The 19,758-nt window shown below is 36.2% G+C and overlaps 1 protein-coding gene across 3 annotated transcripts; it reads right to left on the minus strand.

The window, feature by feature from the left end:
* Positions 1–1,340: 1,340 nt before the first annotated feature.
* LOC141340867 (protein FAM124A) lies at positions 1,341–19,392 on the minus strand. Of its 3 annotated transcripts, XM_073845974.1 has the most exons (5): positions 19,182–19,392; positions 18,641–18,679; positions 16,246–16,277; positions 10,413–11,182; positions 1,341–4,087 (listed from the first exon to the last, which is right to left on the minus strand). In XM_073845974.1, exons 3-5 carry the CDS (start codon positions 16,259–16,261, stop codon positions 3,266–3,268), a joined length of 1,608 nt encoding a protein of 535 aa, XP_073702075.1. In that variant the 5' UTR covers positions 16,262–16,277; positions 18,641–18,679; positions 19,182–19,392; the 3' UTR covers positions 1,341–3,265. The 3 variants fall into 3 exon arrangements, with proteins under 3 accessions (XP_073702075.1, XP_073702073.1, XP_073702074.1); XM_073845972.1 differs by lacking the exon at positions 18,641–18,679; XM_073845973.1 differs by lacking the exons at positions 16,246–16,277; positions 18,641–18,679.
* Between the last annotated feature and the right edge of the window lie 366 nt (positions 19,393–19,758).

Here is a 19,758-nt window from a genome sequence, read left to right on the forward strand (position 1 = left end):
TCATGCAGAATAAGACATTAATAAACAGCCAATATGCTAGTAATATGCATGCAAATTGGTTCTTAAAATAAAGTGTTAATGTTAATATTGTTTCCTCTATAATAATGTAAAAAAAAACAATTTGAGTCAACTTAAAATAATTTGTTACCTGGCTGCCTTAAAATTTTAAGTTCAGTCAAAAAAAGTTTAGTCAACTTAAAATGTTAAGTTGTACTAAGTGACAACTTAAAATTTGAAGTTGAATCAACTCAGCTGGGTAACTTACTCAGCTTTTGAGTTTAACAAACAATTTTTTAAGTCAAATAGTTGTCACTTAGTACATTTTAAGTTGACTAAACTTATTTGAGTTGACTGAACTTACAGTTTAAAGTTTGGGAGTCAAATTTTAAGTTGACTCAACAAATTGAGTTTTTTATTGTGTGTATATAATTTGCACATGCATTAATATTTATAAGAATACTACTACTTATTATGAATAGTAATTGTTAATTATTATATTATGCTAACAGTTGCCAACATGAAATAAGAATGAACAATACTTGCCGCATGCATTAATCTTAATGTTAATTTCTGCATTTATTAATGCATAATTAAAATCTAAAGTTGTTTGTTAGCATTAGTTAATGCACTGAATTAATATGAACTAACAATGAACGACTGTATTTTCATTAACAAAGATTAATACATATTGTAATAAATCTATTGTTCATGTTAATTAATGCATGATTTTACATTATCGTTATTGTTGTTGTCTGATTATTCTGGCTTTGTAACCCAGCATGTTTAATCTATGGCTGCTTCACAAGAAGTGACTTTATTAGAACTGACTTATGTTCCAGCCAGGAACTAATGCTCGCTGTCGTTCACCTCTCCTGCCCTATTTCTGTAGCTCTATGGCCGCTGGACCGGATTAACAGTGCCGGAGCGCAGTAGCACTGAGAGCCGGTATCGCTGTAGCGATGTGCCAGGTACGCTCATGGGATTAGTTGGGAATGGGTGGGGAGTGTTCTGGCACTAAGAGAGGGGCAACTCACAAGGGCGAAAACCGGGCATGTTGTCTGTCCTGTATGTGTATATATGTGTGCGTGTACAAGCATCAACTGGAAACATGAATGTAATGAAACATGGATACCTTTGACCTTTGACCCTACACTTAACCATGTTTTGAAAAGAACTGTAAGATTTATATAGGTACCTGATAATGGTTTGATATACAAGCTTGCATATTACTTTACAATGAAGTGTTTGACAACATATTTGAAAGTCTGGAACCTGAGGGAATTTCTAAACAATTTATAACAGGACCCAATGACCAATTGTAGTAAAAGTAGGCAACTTCCTATAATTCATTATTTATTTATGTATTTTCTCTCTCTCAAAGAAACAGCTGCTATTCCCATATTACAACAACACATCAACAGCAAGTAATTCACACCATGAACTAAAAAAACAAATTTAACAAAATAATTGTATACTGTAAATGCAGATTTTAGTGAGTTCCTTGATTATTTTCTTGTCTATCCATATAATCATTGATATTTCACACAAAGCACTGACATCTGTCACTGACAGATATTTAAAACAAAATATTTACATATAATTTAAAATATGTGATAATGTAAAGCATTACATTCAGGTCAGCAACAGTTTTCTCAAACTCTTATACAGGACATTGAAATTGTAGAGATTTTAATATTTTCTCTAACAATAAGTGGCCTGTTGCACACATAACACAAGTGTCTAGCACCTATGTAGTTGCCGTGTTCGACCACTAGATGGCAGGGTTTTATTCTTTGTTGAGCTTTCTGACACTACCAATGAATGTCTTTTGTTATTCCAACTATTATGAAACGCTACAGAACACCACAACATACAACAAATACAAGTCAATTTAATTCAGTCACAAAGTCATTCATTATGAATGCACATTTTTAAGCACGGCCTGTTGCTAATAAAACAAATTTACTATAGAACAAAAGCTTAAATATTGTTCACCAAAAAATTCTGTCATCCTTCACTCACCCTCATTTCGAAACACATTTTAATATTTTTAAGTAAACCTATGTTTCCTCCATTGAAAGTCAATGTGCATGTCTGTGCACATATTTAATCATTTGAATAAATGCCTAATTTAATCATATGAAGTGATTGTATCTCTTCACAAGACTTATTAAACCACAGTTAAACCACAGTTTTGGTTACCTGGACTTTTAATAAAGGGACAGAATCTCAGGTTTCATTAATTTGTGTTTTTTCAGGTGAGTCTTCTAAATTTAGAATGACATGAGAGTGAGTAAATGATGAAAGAATCTTCAATTTTGGGTGAATGATCCATTTAAACGAGAAGTTCATTTCTAGAATGAAAATTTCCAGTTACTTTCTCACCCCCATGTCATCCAAGATAGTCAGATAGTCACGTCTTTCTTCAGTCGAAAACAAGATTTTTCTCCATCCAGTAAACTTCAATGGGAGCCAACGGGTTGAAGGTCCAAATTGCAGTTTTAATGCAGCTTCAAAGGGCTCTACACGATCCCAGCCAAGGAATAAGGGACTTATCTAGCAAAACAATCAACCGTTTTCTAAAAAAATAAACTAAATGTATGTACTTGTTAACCACAAATGCTTGTCTTGCACTAGCTCCACCTCACACATTATGTAATTACGCATGTGTGATGTAGGCAGAAGTACTCAATGTTTATTAAAAAAAATTTAAATGTCTATTACAAAAAAGTTTTTTCGCCCTACCCTACCTTTTTGAACTGGAGTGCACAGATGAAGAACTTACTGTGTATGAACTTTCCAACGTGATTACATAATGTGTTAAGTTGAGCTAGAGCTAGACGAGCATTGGTGGTTAAAAAGTATATAACTTTTTAGTTTTTTTTAAGAAAATGACTGATCGTTTCACTAGATATGACCCTTGTTTCTCATCTGGGATTGTGTCGAGCCCTTTGAAGCTGCATTGAAACTGCAATTTGGACTGTCAACCCGTTAGCCACCACTGAAGTCCATTATATGGAGAAAATTCCTGGAATGTTTTCCTCAAAAGCCTTAATTTCTTTGCGACTGAAGAAACACATTAACATCTTGGAAGACATGAGGGTGAGTAAATTATCAGGGAAATTTCATTCTGGAAGTGAACTTTTCCTTAAAGGGTTTTCCACATTTAAATACTCAGCTGCATACAATTATAGAAGACCTCAAAATGTCCTCTTTTCTTCCAAAGATCTGCACACATGCTGATAAGATGATTGTCCAGCATCTGTCAGATATAAAATTCTTGCTCTTCCTCCGCAGTGCCTTCTTGACTACAGTCATCTACTGTCACAATGCCATTGCCGTTCTGCTGTCTTTTGTCCTGCAGCACATCCTGCACATTCTTTGGCTGTGGTTTGTGAACTACACAAGGTGTGGATTTTGCAGAGATGCTCTGTGTTCTAGACAGCACAGGAGTCTGTCTTACAGAGGAGGCATTACTATAAGTCAGATTAGCAAAGTCAAGACCTCCATCTGTTGGAGGAGCAGACTTGGGCCGTGGTGCAGGGGCCTTTAAATGGGGCCTCAGCTGTGGATGGGAATAACCGGAAACTACTGAAAGGTCCACAGAGCTGCCACTGATTGTCTGTCCCGTGTCCACATCGGTCTCTTCGGCTCCCACTAGAGTATCGACATTGACACGGAAAATTGGAGCAGCCATGGAAGAGAAGCAGCGAGGACGGAAGCTTGACGGAGAGGCACACGAGGAGCGGGACTCGTCTGTAGGCAGAGAAAAGAGAGACTGTGTGCGGTGGCCTGTCCATCCCGCCTGTAAGAGCTCCACATCCCTCTGGAGCCGCTCCTGATCGCACAGTGTAGGCGGAGACGCCCTGGAGGCATGTGTAACTGGAGGCGGAAGGGTCTGGGTCCGCGAACGCGATGAGTTCCGGTGGTAGCGGCGATTACGATAGGAGGCGGGCCCCCGGCCGTATGGTGGAGGAGGTGGAGGGGGCGGCTCTGGTGGAGGAGGGCAGGTAATCGGAGGATCATCAGGAGGAAGGTGACAGAACTTCGCAATGGTGTGTTTGCGGTAATACCGTGAACCTTGAACCTGACAAGGTCGAAATGAGAGCATGAAATAAATAGTCAAAACAGTAACAATGTGTGATATTATGGATATTTTGGTTAGCCTTATATAACACATTTGGCTGGCGTTTGACAATCTATTTAAATATAAAATCTGATCCTAAAGCAAAACAAATTAAGAACCAGCTGCTTTAAATCTTGAACTGTTCACATGGCAATATGATGAACAACATGAACTCCTTGTGGAGGATGATTCTGCAGTGAGCTGTCAAAATAGTTTGACATTAAACAAAAATAGCTTGGGAAAAGGAGCCATGTTCCTGCAACTGCCAAACAAAACACAATGTGGGAATCTGGCTTTGATAAGGTAACTGTATACCTGTGTGTGTGTTAGAGAGAGGGAGAGCGAGAGAGAAAGGGAAAAGAGGAAAATTTCTTTTTAAACTTAGCAAGCATTGTTGAGTGTATGTGCATTAGAGTAACAAAGTTCCACTGTTTTCTGCTTCACACCTCACTGCACATTCCCTCCATCCCTCTAGCTCTCCCTCGATCATTTTCCTCTGTAGCTTTATTTGGTTTTCCATCCATCTTTGAGCCTCTTTGTGCCCCTTTTCCTCACTGTTCCACTCACACATTTCCCACGTTTTCCGCATTGATACATTTCTCTCATTTAGCATGCCATTATATTCATTTTGTACGTTCCATATTTCCTTCAAAATACTATATATTTTCCTTTTTTCACTATGAGATTTCCAAATGGGTCCCTGCAGGATCCAAAATTAACACTCATTGAGCACCAAATGTGAGAAAAATTGTCTTTAATGAGTAAACAAATGATCGCTGCCAAGGAAATGTAACAAAACAAATGACTTAAAGGGATAGTTCACCTAAAAATGAAAATTGCCTCATGATTTACTCACCCTCAAGCCATCCTAGGTGTATATGACTTTCTTCTTTCAGATGAATACAATCGGGAGTTTTATTAAAAAATGTCCTGGCTCTTCCAGGCTTTATAATGGCAGTGAATGGCTGTTGAGATTTTGAAGTCCAAAAAAGTGCATCCATCCATCATAAAAAGTACTCCACACAGCTCCGAATGGGTTAAATAAAGGGCTTCTGATGTGAAAACATGCATTTGTGTAGAAAATATGCATATCTATAACTTTATAAACCGTACCATCTAGCTTAAGCTAAACGTCATAAGTGTGTTCACGAAAGAATGGCGTTCCAGCGAATGACATATACAATGGTGTGAAAAAGTGTTAGCCCCCTTCCTGATTTTTTTTTTGTATGTTTGTCACATTTTACTGTTTCAGATCATCAAACAAATTTAAATATTAATCAAAGATAACACAAGTAAACACAACATGCAGTTTTTAAATGAAGGTTTTTTTTATGAAGGGAAAACAAAATCCAAACCCACATGGCCCTGTGTGAAAAAGTGTTTTGACCTGGAAGACTTGCTGTGATAAATGGAATCATGAATTCTGCTGTCTACCAAAAAATCCTGAAGGACAATGTCCGGATATCTGTCAGTGACCTCAAGCTGAAGCGAACTTGGGTTCTGCAGCAGGACAATGATCCAAAACACACCAGAAAATCCACCTCTGAATGGCTGAAGAAAAACAAATGAAGACTTTGGGAGTGCCCTAGTCAAAGTCCTGACCTGAATCCTATTGAGATGCTGTGGCATGACCTTAAAAAGGTGGTTAATGCTCGAAAACCCTCCAATGTGGCTGAATTACAACAATTCTGCCAAGATGAGTGGGCCAAAATTCCTGCACAGCGCTGTAACAGACTCATTGCAAGTTATCGCAAATGCTTGATTGCAGTTGTTGCTGCTAAAGGTGGCCCAACCAGTTATTAAGTTTAGGGGGCAAACACTTTTTCACACAGGACCATGTGGGTTTGGATTCTGTTTTCCCTTCATAATAAAAAAAAACTTCAATCAAAAACTGCATGTTTTGTTTAACTGTGTTATGATTAATATTTAAATTTGTTTGATGATCTGAAACATTAAAGTGTGACAAACACGCAAAAAAATAAAAAATCAGGAAGGGGGCCAACACTTTTTCACACCACTGTAGGCATTACATAAGCTCTGGTGAGAATATACTAGTCTTGTCAGAACCAAGTTTTGTTTATAGCAAATAAAAACTAGTCTCATCTTGGCTTAAATTGAAATCCTCCAACATTTTTCTTTACAAATCCTCGTTTTGTACTTCTAACTTGTGACCAGTACGACAGTTAGCGGAAGCTAGAGATAGCGGTTTATAAAGTTGTAAACATGCATATTTTAATTACACAAATGCATCGATTCGTTTTAAGAGGCCTTTAATAACCCCCTGAGCTGTGTGGGTTACTTTTTATGATTTATGGATGCACTTTATTTGGCTTCGAAATCTAAACCACTTCCCACTTTCAATTTAAAGCTTGGATGGACATTTTTTTTAAAAATATAACTCAGATTGTATTCTTCTAAAAGACCAAAGTCATATACAGTTAGGATGGCTTGAGGGTGAGTAAATCATGGGGTAATTTTTATTTTTAGGTGAACTATCCAAAGTCGAAGTGTAATAATTAATGTGAAATATTGCAATTTAAATGTTAAACAGTTTTCTACTATGTAATGTATTCTTTTGATAGGAAAGATTAATTTTTATTCCAGTCTGTATATCCCTGTCCCTGTTGTTTTCAAAACATGAAATGTTTGCATATGTTGCAGCAGTTATAATCCATACATTTTGAGGAGGTAAACTGAGCGCTTGTCTACATGTCTGTATATACAATCAGTTCAGCGTGTGCATTTTCATTTAAGAGACAATGTGTATTATGTGTGAAATCCTCTCTGTGCCATTTGGCACCAGCAGGGGTTGATTAGTAATGAGGCTGTAGTTGTGACAGAGAGCCAAACCTGCTTTGATCGCAGCTAATCCAGGTCAGGCAGGGTTGACCTGTATGTGCTTGTGTGTTAGTTCATTTGGCTGTCTGTAGATTTGTTTGAGTTTTTTTTACATTGAGTACAGTCTTTCCACACACATAAACACAAGAGGCCAGAGGTGTTTGATCTGAACCAGGACACATATTTAGCATATTATTATTATCTTTACCTGTATGCAACTCTACAGGGTGTTTAAGCAGTAATGTTCAGTTCAATTGCTAAGTCTGAACTAGGGCTGGGCCAATAAACGATATCATATCGAATCGCGATAAAAATTTATGTTAATAACGATGATAAGCTCTAGACATTTTTCGCTCGATATGGATTAATCTAAGAGCCAATCACACAGCAGAAATATGCGACAGCGGCCAATCAGCGTGCGTGTGCACGTCAAAGTACAAAGTTCATTTCCTACAGCACTTTGCGAAGCAACCCTACACAAGGACGACAAAAAAAAAGAGAGAGTGGAAGCAGCGACGAAAGAGAAACTAACCTCGAGTTATTATCCAAAGATGTTGAAGTTGTCGACAAAAAAAGGTAGCACGAATTCCGTAAGTGGTTTGACTAGCTGAAAAGCGCGATTGTTAAAACTGAAACCGAAAGCAAAAAACGCACGCGCATTCAAAAGCAATTTTAATCTCCCTTGTTTAGAGAGTGACTCCGCAGTGCGCGCAAATTAGGCTAAATGACATATCTAGGCTGTTATCAGAATGTAGACTATAATAGGTTGTGTATGTCTATAGCTCTGTATCATGCTTGAAATATTCCGTCTCTGTTTGCACTTTGAATAATGAGAGAGTAGCCTACTTTGATTATGGCTGAATTGTCTGCACTTAATACGATTAAGAAAGAGCTGTGTCGTAATTTTTTGATATTTATACTGTAGATTGTTTCAAAATGCAGTGGTTGCCTCTAATTTAAATAGCTCAACCTATAATAGAGAAAATAAACAATTGTGTTTATAATAATAAATAATAAATAAATAAAGAAATGTGTTACAAATTATGTTTTTACAATAATTTTATGTTTACATTTTGTACATTTACTCTCATTTACCATACTCTGTCACAACTTTTTTTTTTTTTTTCATTTATTTTAGTAAGTTATTTTAATTTTTAAGGCCAAATCTGTAATCTGCTTTTGTTAATAAACTATACTTAAAAATGTAATTTAATGAATCCTTTCATTTTTGTGGCTTTAGTCATTGTTGGGATACTATTTTAAAGCTGGCAACATCAACAGCGTATATCGAAATGTATATCGTCATCGTTCAATATGGGAAAAAATTATCGAGATTACATTTTTGCCATATCGCCCAGCCCTAGTCTGAACCTAAATTCAATATCAATTTGGCTCAAAACTCTGGTACATTTGTGACATCAATGTAGTTACTAGCAGCAGTTGTTTTCTATAGTAGCTAGGTAACGACTCAGGAAGAGAAGGTCGCACTGCTTCGCTTTTTTCAATTTTGGTTTGTTTGGTTTCTACCAAAACACCCTCAGGACGCCACTGCAAGAGATGCAAGATAATGTAACCTGCTCTCTGAAGGTAATTTCTGCAGAGACATTCAGTAATGAAAAACCGATTCACGACTCTGCTCGCAGAGCATCATTACAGAGCTCAAATATGATTTCAGCGACCTGAGTTATGAAAGCATTTTCTTCATTCATTTTCCCCATAGGCATGAAAGAAAATTTCTGAATGAGGAGTTCTTAGCCTTGAACCAAACAAAAAGTATACTTGTGCTACTTATGACTGGTTTTGTGGGCCAGGATCACATACGGTATAAGAAAATCTAAAGATAAGACAAGGTTTAAAACTATGAATGAACTACTCTGTTCTGTATAATGTAATGAAATTAGTCTAGGATAACTGATTTTGTATTCTAACACTACCATGTCCCATATTAACTAATGTTAGGTAGGTAAATAGCATTTGGCTTTTGTTACCTAGTTAGTCCCAGTTAATTTACAAAAACTTAGCACAGTCCTGTTTGCTGTGATGTTTATTTTCATGGTAACAGTGATTTACCAGATTGCCAGGGATTCTTGAACTAAAGTATTTTTTTTCCAATAGGTGTTTTGGTAGTTGAAGCATAACATGTCATGAGATTTTAAAACAATATTACTAATTTAGGTTAACATATATGAATAATACACATGAATATTAAAATATATGGTTATGTATATGGAAAAGTGTGTTTGATGTTTTACATTTCATTCACCTTTTTACATTCACTCATTTATTTCAACAGTCAACAGTGTGAGAACATTATTTAGCACAGATATTCCATCTAAATAGACTCTTTTTAAGAGTTCATATATGGCATAATGTCAAAATATATATTGCATAGCGTGCCATACTGCATCTTTATGAACTTACGTCATTTATATGTCATATGTCAAGTTATATATATATATATATATATATATATATATATATACACACACACACACACACACACACACACACACACACTGCCGTTTAAAAGTTTGAGATCAGTAAGATTTTTAATATTTCTTAAAGAAGTCTCCTATGCTCATTGAAGTTTAATTTATTTGATCAAAAATACAGAAAAAAACAGTAATATTTATTACAATTTAGAAAAACAGTTTTCTATTTTAATATACTTTAAAATGTAATTTATTTCTGTTATGCAAAGCTGAATTTTTAGCATCATTAATCCAGTCTTTAGTGTCACATGATCCTTCAGAAATCATTCTAATATGCTGATTTATTATCAGTGTTGAAAAAAGTTGTGCTGTTTAATATTTTTTGGAACTTGTGATATGTTTTTAAGATTCTCTGATGAATAAAAAGTTTAAAAGAACAACACTTATTTAAAATAGAAAACTTTTTTTTTTAACAACGTTAGTCTTTACGATCACTTTTTTTTAAATTGATCAATTTAACACATCCTTGGTGAATAAAAGTATTAATTTCTTTCAAAGAATGGTAGCTAACTTTGAATGGTAGTGTATGTTGTTACAAAAGATTTTTTATTTTAAATAAGTATCACAGGTTCCAAAAAAATATTAAGCAGCACAACTGTTTCCAACATTGATAGTAAATCATCATATTCCAATTATTTCTGAAGGATTATGTGACACTGAAGACTGGAGTAATGATGCTGCAAATTCAGCTTTGTATCACAGGAGTAACTTCTATTTTATAGTATATTAAAATAGAAAACCACTATTTTAAATTGCAATATTATGTCACAATATTACTGTTTTTTCTGTATTTTTAATCAAATAAACACAGCCCTTATGAGCAGTGAAGGCTAATTTAAAAAAACATAAAAATTTTTACTGATCCCAAACTTTTGAATGGCAGTGTATACACACACACACACACATACAAAAAGTCATTGCTTTAAGATATATATTTTCTAATAATATATTCTTACCTGTAGCAATATTTTATTCCCATCATAATCATTTGTTTGCCAGCGGATGTCACTGATAGGCATGCAGGGCCGTGGCAGCAGTGGCACAAGTTCACCGACATCCCTCACTCGAATCTCCATCACAGCATTTTCAGTTGGGACGGGATTCTGACCACGGGGCATCCGTTTGAATGACAGCTGGATTTCTGTTTCAGGGTTGGAGTAGATCACACAGAAGCAGAAATCCTCCTTCTTCTGGGCCAGCCTTCGGCGCAGGAGCAGCCTGTACAGACGCACCTGTTCGGTGTATGTCTCATAGCGACAATAGACTGTAAAGCGCACGATTTCTTTGCCATAGTGCACCTGGCGAAGCGCCCATAGCGGTGTGCCTGGTGCAAGTGTAACAAAGTCCTGGCTGGCTGGCGAAAATGGTAAGAGCCCTCGCCCGTTCACCCTCTCCGTGTGGTGGTATCGCCACGGTGGGCATCTCAGCTGACTATGGAGACGTTCAAGACTTTCTTCACCTCCATATTCATCCTGTAGAAATAGGATTACAGCCAAGGCTGGCTGGTGTGATGGTGGTTCGGTGATGCGCTGCAGATGCAGACGACCCTTGGGCTTTCGAGAAAGACCACCAGCCCGTTCTGACACCCTAAAGAGGGTAAGATCAGGGTGGAGCCAGGAGAGGACCTGATCAGCAGCTTGCTGGAGCGTTTTGGCCTGACCGGGGTCAGTGATGATGTGGATAGAAACTAAGAAAGGATCTTGTAGGTCCCCCATGGACAAATCACCTAAAAAGAAAGACATAAGAAGAGGTGAGTGAATAGAGAGACAAGAAACCAGTACAGTCAAACCTAAAATGTTTTAGACACCAGATATAATTTTTTATATATTTTTTACTAGTGGGTGCTGCACACTGTAGTTCATTTATGTAAGTGAGGATAGCAAAATAAACTGTGACATATTATACCCCCCAAAAAAATCATACAGTGGACTACCAGTAAAACTGATACAAATCTGGGACCAAAAATTATTCAGAAACTTTGAGCTGACCAGGTTTTGCTTAACTTTTGTTTCTTTAATTACTAATGCAACCTTTTTACATCACAGACTGAACTAAATTAAGCATTGCTTGGAATTAATTGGTCAACAAAGTATTGATAGTAGTGTAAATATTGTCATACTAACTTGAATTTTTGGTTGATTGTAATCCATTACATAACCTTTCTATCAAAGTTATCTGACATCACCAAGTTGAATTTGTTCTGAGACAGTTTAACTCTGAGTTCTTGTCATATTTTATTACCATTTTCTAAACTATAGCGAATAAACTGTGATAATGTCAGAAATGTTGAAGGTGTCTGAATAAATTTTGGTTTGGACTGTAAATACACTGATTTAATGTATTACAATGAATTAAATAAATTAAACCCCCAAGTATATTTGTTTTTCAGCCTCCCATCAATTTGAGCACTGCTACCAAGTCTACCACACACTTAGTTCTTAGTTGTGTTTATTTGTGTTATGTGTATTTGTGTGTTACATGCTCTGTTCTGGCTTTGCCTTCGACTTCTATAAAGGAAAACACAGCACAAAATAAAAAAATGGATTGGCTTTCAAGACTGAATGAAATCTTTTCATCCATGCACTCCTGATCTGTAATCAGGCTGTATAGTGAACAGTGCAGCCTCATTAGTTGCATTAGTGGATGGTTAGTAGCCCTGGAGAAATGCTTTGGCTCCCTGTAGGACTTCTGAATAAGGTTTGCCCTTCCACTGAACCTCTGACCAGACCAAGCCCTGAGTGCACACACACACACACATACACAAATATCCCTGAGCACTAAAGTACATGAAAACCCCCCTTAACACATTCAGGTAACAACATAGTACTAAGAATCAAGTGTATGTAAACTTTTGAACAGGGTCATTTTTTTAAATTCAACTATTAATTTCTCTTGTGGACTATATGTAATCGTCTTTTATGTGACTAAATAAAAAATAACATGCATTTTGTATGATCCCTCTTATTTTGGTAAAATAATTAACCTTTTCCAGATTCAGCAAGGTGTATGTAAACTTTTGACCTCAACTGTATTAATAATAGTTAATAATACATTTGTACATAACAGAAAGTGGCAGAACATGGACAGCTGCCTCTTTCTTTTCCTCTACTCTTTTTTTTCACCCCAAACTCTCCTGACTCATGGGACTCGTCCCACTTTGTTTGTTGTTTAAGGTTGGGGGCACCAGAGGCCGAGGGAACGCTATGCTCTTACACACTTACACACAAAAACACACTCACGCAAGTAAACACACTTCTCTAGTTGCACTGGTGTAACTGACGCACATCTGAGTTCAATGAAGGATCCTTTCAATCAATCAACCAAATCAAAAAACCTAGGAGCATATTCACTAGGCAAAGGTATTTGTTGTTTCTTAAAAACACACAATATATTCTCTATTGTATAGTATGACTTCTAGAAACACACACATGCAGACAGCCTAATGTCATCCAGTTATTAATGTTTTAATTACCAAAGGATATCAGCTGGAAGAAATTATAAGTGAATGTTAGGGCACTTTGCCCTGCAGACACATGGTTTATTCAGACACTATTTTCAGGATACTTTTTTACAGGAACCAGTGCCATTTGAATTATTACTGAAGCAATTATTAAGAGAAATCGCAACTTACATTTTTTGACAGATTTTATTTAAAGGACATTTTAAATAAACAAAAATATATTTTTAAATGTTAGTTTTCATTGGAATATTGGCCAGTTTGCAAGCACCCGTTTATCATGTTAATGGTTTATACTGAATAAAAAAATATGTGACCTTGGACCACAAAACCTTCTTAAGTAGCATGGGTATATTTGTAGCAATAGTCAACAATACATTTTATGGGTCAAAATTATTGTTTTTCCTTTCATGCAAAAAATAATTATGATATTAAAAAAAGATGTTCCATGAAGATATTTTGTAAATTTCCTACCATAAATATATTAAATCTTAATTTTTGATTAGTAATATACATAGCTAAGAACTTCATTTTCTCAATATGTTTTATTTTTTGCACCCTCAGATTCCAGATTTTCAAATTGTTGTATCTTGGCCAAATATTGTCATATCCTAAGAAATCATACATCAAATACATCAAAAGCTTATTTATTCAGCTTGCAGTTGGTATATAAATCTCAATTTCAAAAAATTAACCCTAATGACTGGTTTTGTGGTCCAGGGTCACATATATGTACTTAAGTGATATTTCCCCTTTTAAAATAAATGTTTTGATTATGATTATTCTGTCATTCTGAAAATGTTTTTCATTTTCATGGACTATAAGTTTTGTTTTCATGGACTCCCAAACAGAAAGGTTCTTCAGATGTTAAAGGTTCTTTATGGAACCATTTAGACAAAAAAGGTTCTTCTATAGCATTGTGAAGCACCTTTATTTTTAAGAGTATAGATTTAAGAAGCCTCGATCACTTTAAACCATCTGTAATCTCAGTTGAGTCTGTAATGGAATGTAATCTGGCTGTTTGAGACTTAACCAACATTAAATAAGACGGCATATTTAGCACCAGCTTAACCATCCCTAATATACACACCAATCTGGTCTCGTTCTTGCAATGCAAAAACCTGCAACTGTTACTTAAGTGGCCATTTCTCTCTGATCTGAAGCTTTGTTGGTATAACATAATGGATTCAGGTTGATTTAGTGATGTTAAAATTACATTTTTGAGTTAAAATTAATTTAATTGTTACCACATGAAGCACATTTTTTTCAGTGGTAAACCAGAGCTTAGTGTTGGGCGAAATGCTCAATTTTCATATCGTCCTATCGTCAGCCTGTGAGTTTGCCGATACACGATACTATCGTGCTAATTTATTTAATAATATGTAAATATGTCAATATGTAATAAATTCCTTATTCGTTTTGTAAGGGTAGTGCATGTGACGTGACAGTTGTGCGTGTACAGAGCTGTGACGGTAGTTCTGTTAGAGAGGTTCAAGTTTACTTTCGGTTTCATTCTCTGCTATCTTCAGGGAGCGGTAAATGTGCGTGCGTGAATGTAAATGAATCTTTCTTTACCCGTCATATGGCGATAATGTTACCACTGTATGTCTGATCTTTGTCATCAGTTCATGTTGTAGTTCAGTTCATATAGAATGAGGAGAAACAGTGCGCGTGTAATTCACGTGCATATGTTTAGCGCCATTTTATCGCATCGTAATTCTAGTTAACGCATACAGATGTTACTGAAATGAATGTTTATGTTTACTATATACAGACGGATTCTCATATATCGTATTTAATTCAGCCTAAACCACATTTTACTACCTCTGTTATCCTAATGACTGTCTAATACACTTAAGTCTACACTTAATCTATGTACACTGTATGATGAATAAATGTCTTACCCATTTTCACTGCACACATCTGCGGCGCAACGCAGCCACTGTATGCTTGTGTTTATACCGTGGCAAGTTTCTGAGGCATCCTAGAACAGACTCTCCACGCCGCATCGATAAAGTTAGGTGCCTTTTTGACGCATAATAATAATAATCGTCTTACTATCGTCACAGGCATCAGCAACAGGCGATATCTCTGACTATCGTCGATACACGATACTATCGTCTATCGGCACAACCCTACCAGAGCTATAAAGCGGCAAAACAGATTTAACAGAATATGCACTCGACTCCAGATTTGGCTTATGAATGTGAAAAACAAAGATAAAGAGAGGAAAGTATTGTGCATATGGATATAGAGAAAATCTGATGAGCTGCAGGAGTGGCGAAATGCTGACATGACTGACGATGCAGCAGTAAGCAGTTATTAATGGCAGCCTTTCAAGAAAGCATACTGTCATACCGTTGAAAAAGAGACAGAATGCAGAAACAATAAGGGGAAATGTGGTGGAAAAAAGTGAAAAACACATCGCTCATCCATGCAAAGGTGCTCAGACAAAGACAATGGAATATAAAATAAACAGTATATAAATTCTTAGACACTGCTACATTGATTTACAGTGCAATTTTCATGCCTTTGAGCACTTAGCCAGGATAAAATAAAAATACATATTATTTACTTCAGCCCCTCTATTTCTCCCCCTCTCTCATTATTTCTCAAACCATCCAATTCTGTTTTCTTCATTTTCTGTCCCTGACTCCACATTGAACCACTTTTCTTCATTCTTCAGTAAATTATACACAGTCTATTATGTGGTGTCCTTGATGGGCTCTAGGTTTTAGTGTGTGTGTGTGTGTGTGTGTGTGTGTGTGTGTGTGTGTGTGTGTGTGTGTGTGTGTGTGTGTGTGTGTGAGTGTGTGTGTGTGTGTGTGAATAGGTGAGTGTGTCTGTATGTGAGTGGGTGAGTGAGAGAGTGCTTCCTGCGCTGTCACTGGGAGGAGTGTTTCCTGCTGCCCAGATTAATGGGCTAATATTGGACATTAATCCCTCCATAGGGAAACAGACTGGGCCCGATGCAACCACGGGGAAAGGTCAGCCACACACACATACACACACAAGCAGGCACTCACACACAAACAAGCGGAGGTGTTAGGGCTCTCGAAGCACTTCAAGCAGTGATTCTGAGAAAAAAACTAATCTCACTGTCATGGCAACAATTGTCAAGTGTTTTAACTTGACAGAAATCTTCCACTTGTAATTTGTAATGTGCTTTTCAAAACATATTATTCCAAACGCAGCTTTACACAGAATCCCTCACAAACCTTCCAGTGTAGTCAAAGCACATTTATGGAGAATATGTGTTTGATTAAGACATGTTTTTTTTATGTATATGAATTGTATAATGGGAGTATACAAACAAATGAGCGTGTACTCACTGCTTGCTGATGACATAAGACTGTAGTCAGACCTGAGATGAGAGTGAATGACAGAAAGGGGAGAGAGAAACAGAGAAAGACTTTTGTTAGAGACTGTTAGAGTGATTTAAGATCCCAGGGTTTCAAAGGAAGGTCCTACATCTGGATAAACAATCCTGGGTGTCATGGTATATAGAGTGTGTTTGTGTGTAGTAATGTCTCTAGTGTATTACACACACACATAGGTTATGCATAGGTTATGATCGAAGATTGCTTTTGTTGCTTTGTGTCAGAAACCTTCTATTCTCTTAGGTCAGCGGTTGCTGAGGAAGGTAGAATACAAAGAATAAGATCTATTTGGTACATTTTGTACCTTATGTACACATGTCTTACATAGCGACCTAGTCATTTTGTTTCCATTGTACATGTTTTTTTTTTTCTTTTATCGCTCTCTGGTCAATCTTTTTCCTTTCCTCTCTGTCTGTCTTTTTCCTGTTTCTCTGGTAGTGAAAACAGTGTTGCAGGGTATTAAATTCTTTTTAGGAACAGGGAAATTCCATGTAGTTAAACTTGAATTTTTAATGTTCTAATTTAATGTTGTAATATTATGGTCTGTGCTGGTAGTATGGTGCATTGATGCCACACTTCTGTTCAAAAGACTGGGATTATTTAGTAAGGATGCATTAAATTTATCAAAAGTGATGGTAAAGGCATTTATAATCTTACAACAGATTTTTATTTCGAATAAATGCTGTTCCTTTGAACTTTCTATTCATTAAACAATCTTGAATGAATCATGTTTTCCACAGCTATAAAAAGAAGCACAACTGTTTTCAACGCAGGTAATAATTAGAAATGTTTATTGAGCTGCAAATCAGCGTATTGGAATGTTTTCTGAAGGATTACGTGAGTAATGGTTGCCATCACAGGAATGAATTACATTTAAAAATATACTTACATAGAAAACTGTTATTGTAATTGTAATAATATTTCAGAATATTACACATTTATTTATTTTTATATAAAATAAGTGCAGCCTTAGTGAGCATAAGAGGCTTAAAAATTGTAAATTGTAAATTTAATTTACACTTAAAAAGTAAATACTATGGTTTGTACTTTGTTGTGTTTGTGCTTTTATGTATTTGTATGTAGTACTTCATACAAAATAAATAAAATCATTATAAAAGTCTCTAAATGTGGTCATTGCTGTTGCTATTCCTGAATCAGTGAGTTCAGTAAAGAGTACAATAATGATGTTATGTCACCCTGGACCACAAAAAAGCCTCACATAGCACAGGTATATTTATAGTAAGTGCCAAATCTACATTGTATGAGTCAAAATTATTGATTTTCTATGCCAAAAATCATTTGGATGTTAAGTACAGATTGTGCGCCATGAAGATAGTTTGTAAATTTCCTACCATAAATATATCAAAACTATACATTTTAGATTAGTATGCATTGCTAAGAACTTAATTTGACAGCTTTAAAGGCAATTTTCACAGTATTTAGATTTTTTGCAGATTCCAGATTTTTAAGTAATTGTATTTTGGCAAAATATTGTCCTATCCTAACAAACCATACATCAATAGAAAGCTATTTATTCAGCTTTCAGGTTATGTATAAATCTTACTTTCAAAAAATTGACCCTTTTGACTGGTTTTGTGGTCCAGGGTCAGTTATTTTAGCCAACTGAAATATTTAATTTTCTGCATGTTGTTCACACTTAATCAAAGAGCTCTCAAGCGTCAATAGAAATCATCCTTTTTGAAAGTCTCTGATTAACTGCCATCCAGACAGTTTACAAATACTGTGTTAAATGAACTAAATGAGGATATAAGACACACAGCATCTGTTAGCTCTCCAAGACAGCCACATAAACCAAATCTGACATTCATTACATTTATTAGTCTTTTTGAACAGTTGTCACAAGTGGCTAATCAAAAAAGACAAGAATACATCCTTCATTTTATAATTCCAGTATCAACCACTCATTTTTTGGCTGGAATGAATTTCTAAGACGGTTCTGTACATTTTGAAGGAAAGTTTAAAGGAACTAGATGATGTATCTTTGTGGTTAAATGTGGTCAGATTACAGGTTGTAGTTCAAACTCAACAAGGGATAAGCTATCACCATTTGAGCTTACACCCCAGGTTGCTCATGGTTTTACAGTAAGTGGCTTTGAATAAATGCATCAGCTAATTGAAGAGTTAGTCATTAGAAAGGTACAGAGGGCATTTTCTTCAGAACAAATGACCTAAAAGAAATAAGATTCTAAAGGAGATCATATACCATACAAACACACAAGTCACAAATTCTGAAGAAGGGAGAATTCAGCAGTGTGTCAAGTCTACTATCCAACTAAAGCACCATACATAAGACACAAGACAGGACAGCCATTTTCATGTGACATACCTATAAACAAACCACGACGCATCTTTTCATCGTTCACAGCTGAAAGCACAGAATGGCGGTACAGATCATACATGACTTTGATAAAATAGAAAGTTTTATATCTTAGAGAGCTGATGTCAGATCTGTGTGATTAGTATATTGCCTACTTCTGTCACTCTCTTGTGCTAAAAAGCCTAAGCAGCATGCACTAATAGCTCAGCTCATTGGCTTTCCAGCTACTTTTCAGCAGTAAGTCTCTGCGCCAGATGTCTTGGGTGTTAATGCCAAACAACAGATGGTTAAATAAGAAATGGGCCAAAAGAGGTAGAAACGCAAGGAGAAAACTTTAAACAAGCGCGCTGTCTAATGATTTTTATTTATGACCTGCGCTGTTCAGGTATCAGAATCCTCATAGACTCACTTTAAATGAATCAGATTCTTCTAAGCACATTGATGTATTTGTAGAATATTAGTGTTTATCATAATTAGTGCATTGTAGCTATATTCCCTATTCCATTTATTTCATTTTAATGCTAAATAATGTCTCTTCATCATTACTCACCCTCCGGTCTCCGCTCCCGAATCACCGCACTCATCTTCAACCGAATTCTCCATCTCTCGTGAAAGTGACAGGGACTTCACATGCTTCCCGTTTCCTCTTCTGCACTTTAACGACCACGTACACTGCACAAAATGAATGCGACGAAACTTTTTAAAGCTTGGGTGGGCAACCGGCTCCGGTAACGGTGACAGGCACAGCTAATAGTGACAATACACGCCAGAGTCAGAGATGTCTGATCCGGTTCGCTCGTGAAGCTTGTGCGTCACCGCCGTTCATTCAGTTCAATAGCGGTGCGTTTACCGCTCCCAGGTGGCACAACGCAGTTAAAGCGAGTATTTACGCACTTTCAGACCACGAGGCCGAAATAATGTGAACTCAGTCTGTGGAATGTGGAAATTAAGATTTGAAAAGTGAGGGAGGGAGAGAAAAGTTTTAATTAAAAGTAGCTGCTTTTATGAAAGGATTAATAGACTAACATGTAATTTAAATATTTTAAAGTCGCAGTGTTTGATTATTTTGCAAAAACGTTTTAGGATACTTTTGAAATATAATTAAAATAATGTACGTGAGATAAAAC

The sequence above is a fragment of the Garra rufa genome, chromosome 8 (assembly GCF_049309525.1).
Source record: "Garra rufa chromosome 8, GarRuf1.0, whole genome shotgun sequence".
NCBI lineage: Eukaryota > Metazoa > Chordata > Actinopteri > Cypriniformes > Cyprinidae > Garra > Garra rufa.

Bases quoted from the DNA above. Each gene is read 5' to 3' on its own strand.
- LOC141340867 (XM_073845972.1), bottom strand. From the start codon at position 19,234: ATGGAGAATTCGGTTGAAGATGAGTGCGGTGATTCGGGAGCGGAGACC. The intron at 16,278-19,181 runs GTGAGTAATGAT...CTCTCATCTCAG, and splicing joins TCGGGAGCGGAGACCGGAGG to GTCTGACTACAGTCTTATGT. The intron at 11,183-16,245 runs GTGAGTACACGC...CTTTCTTTTTAG, and splicing joins TCTTATGTCATCAGCAAGCA to GTGATTTGTCCATGGGGGAC.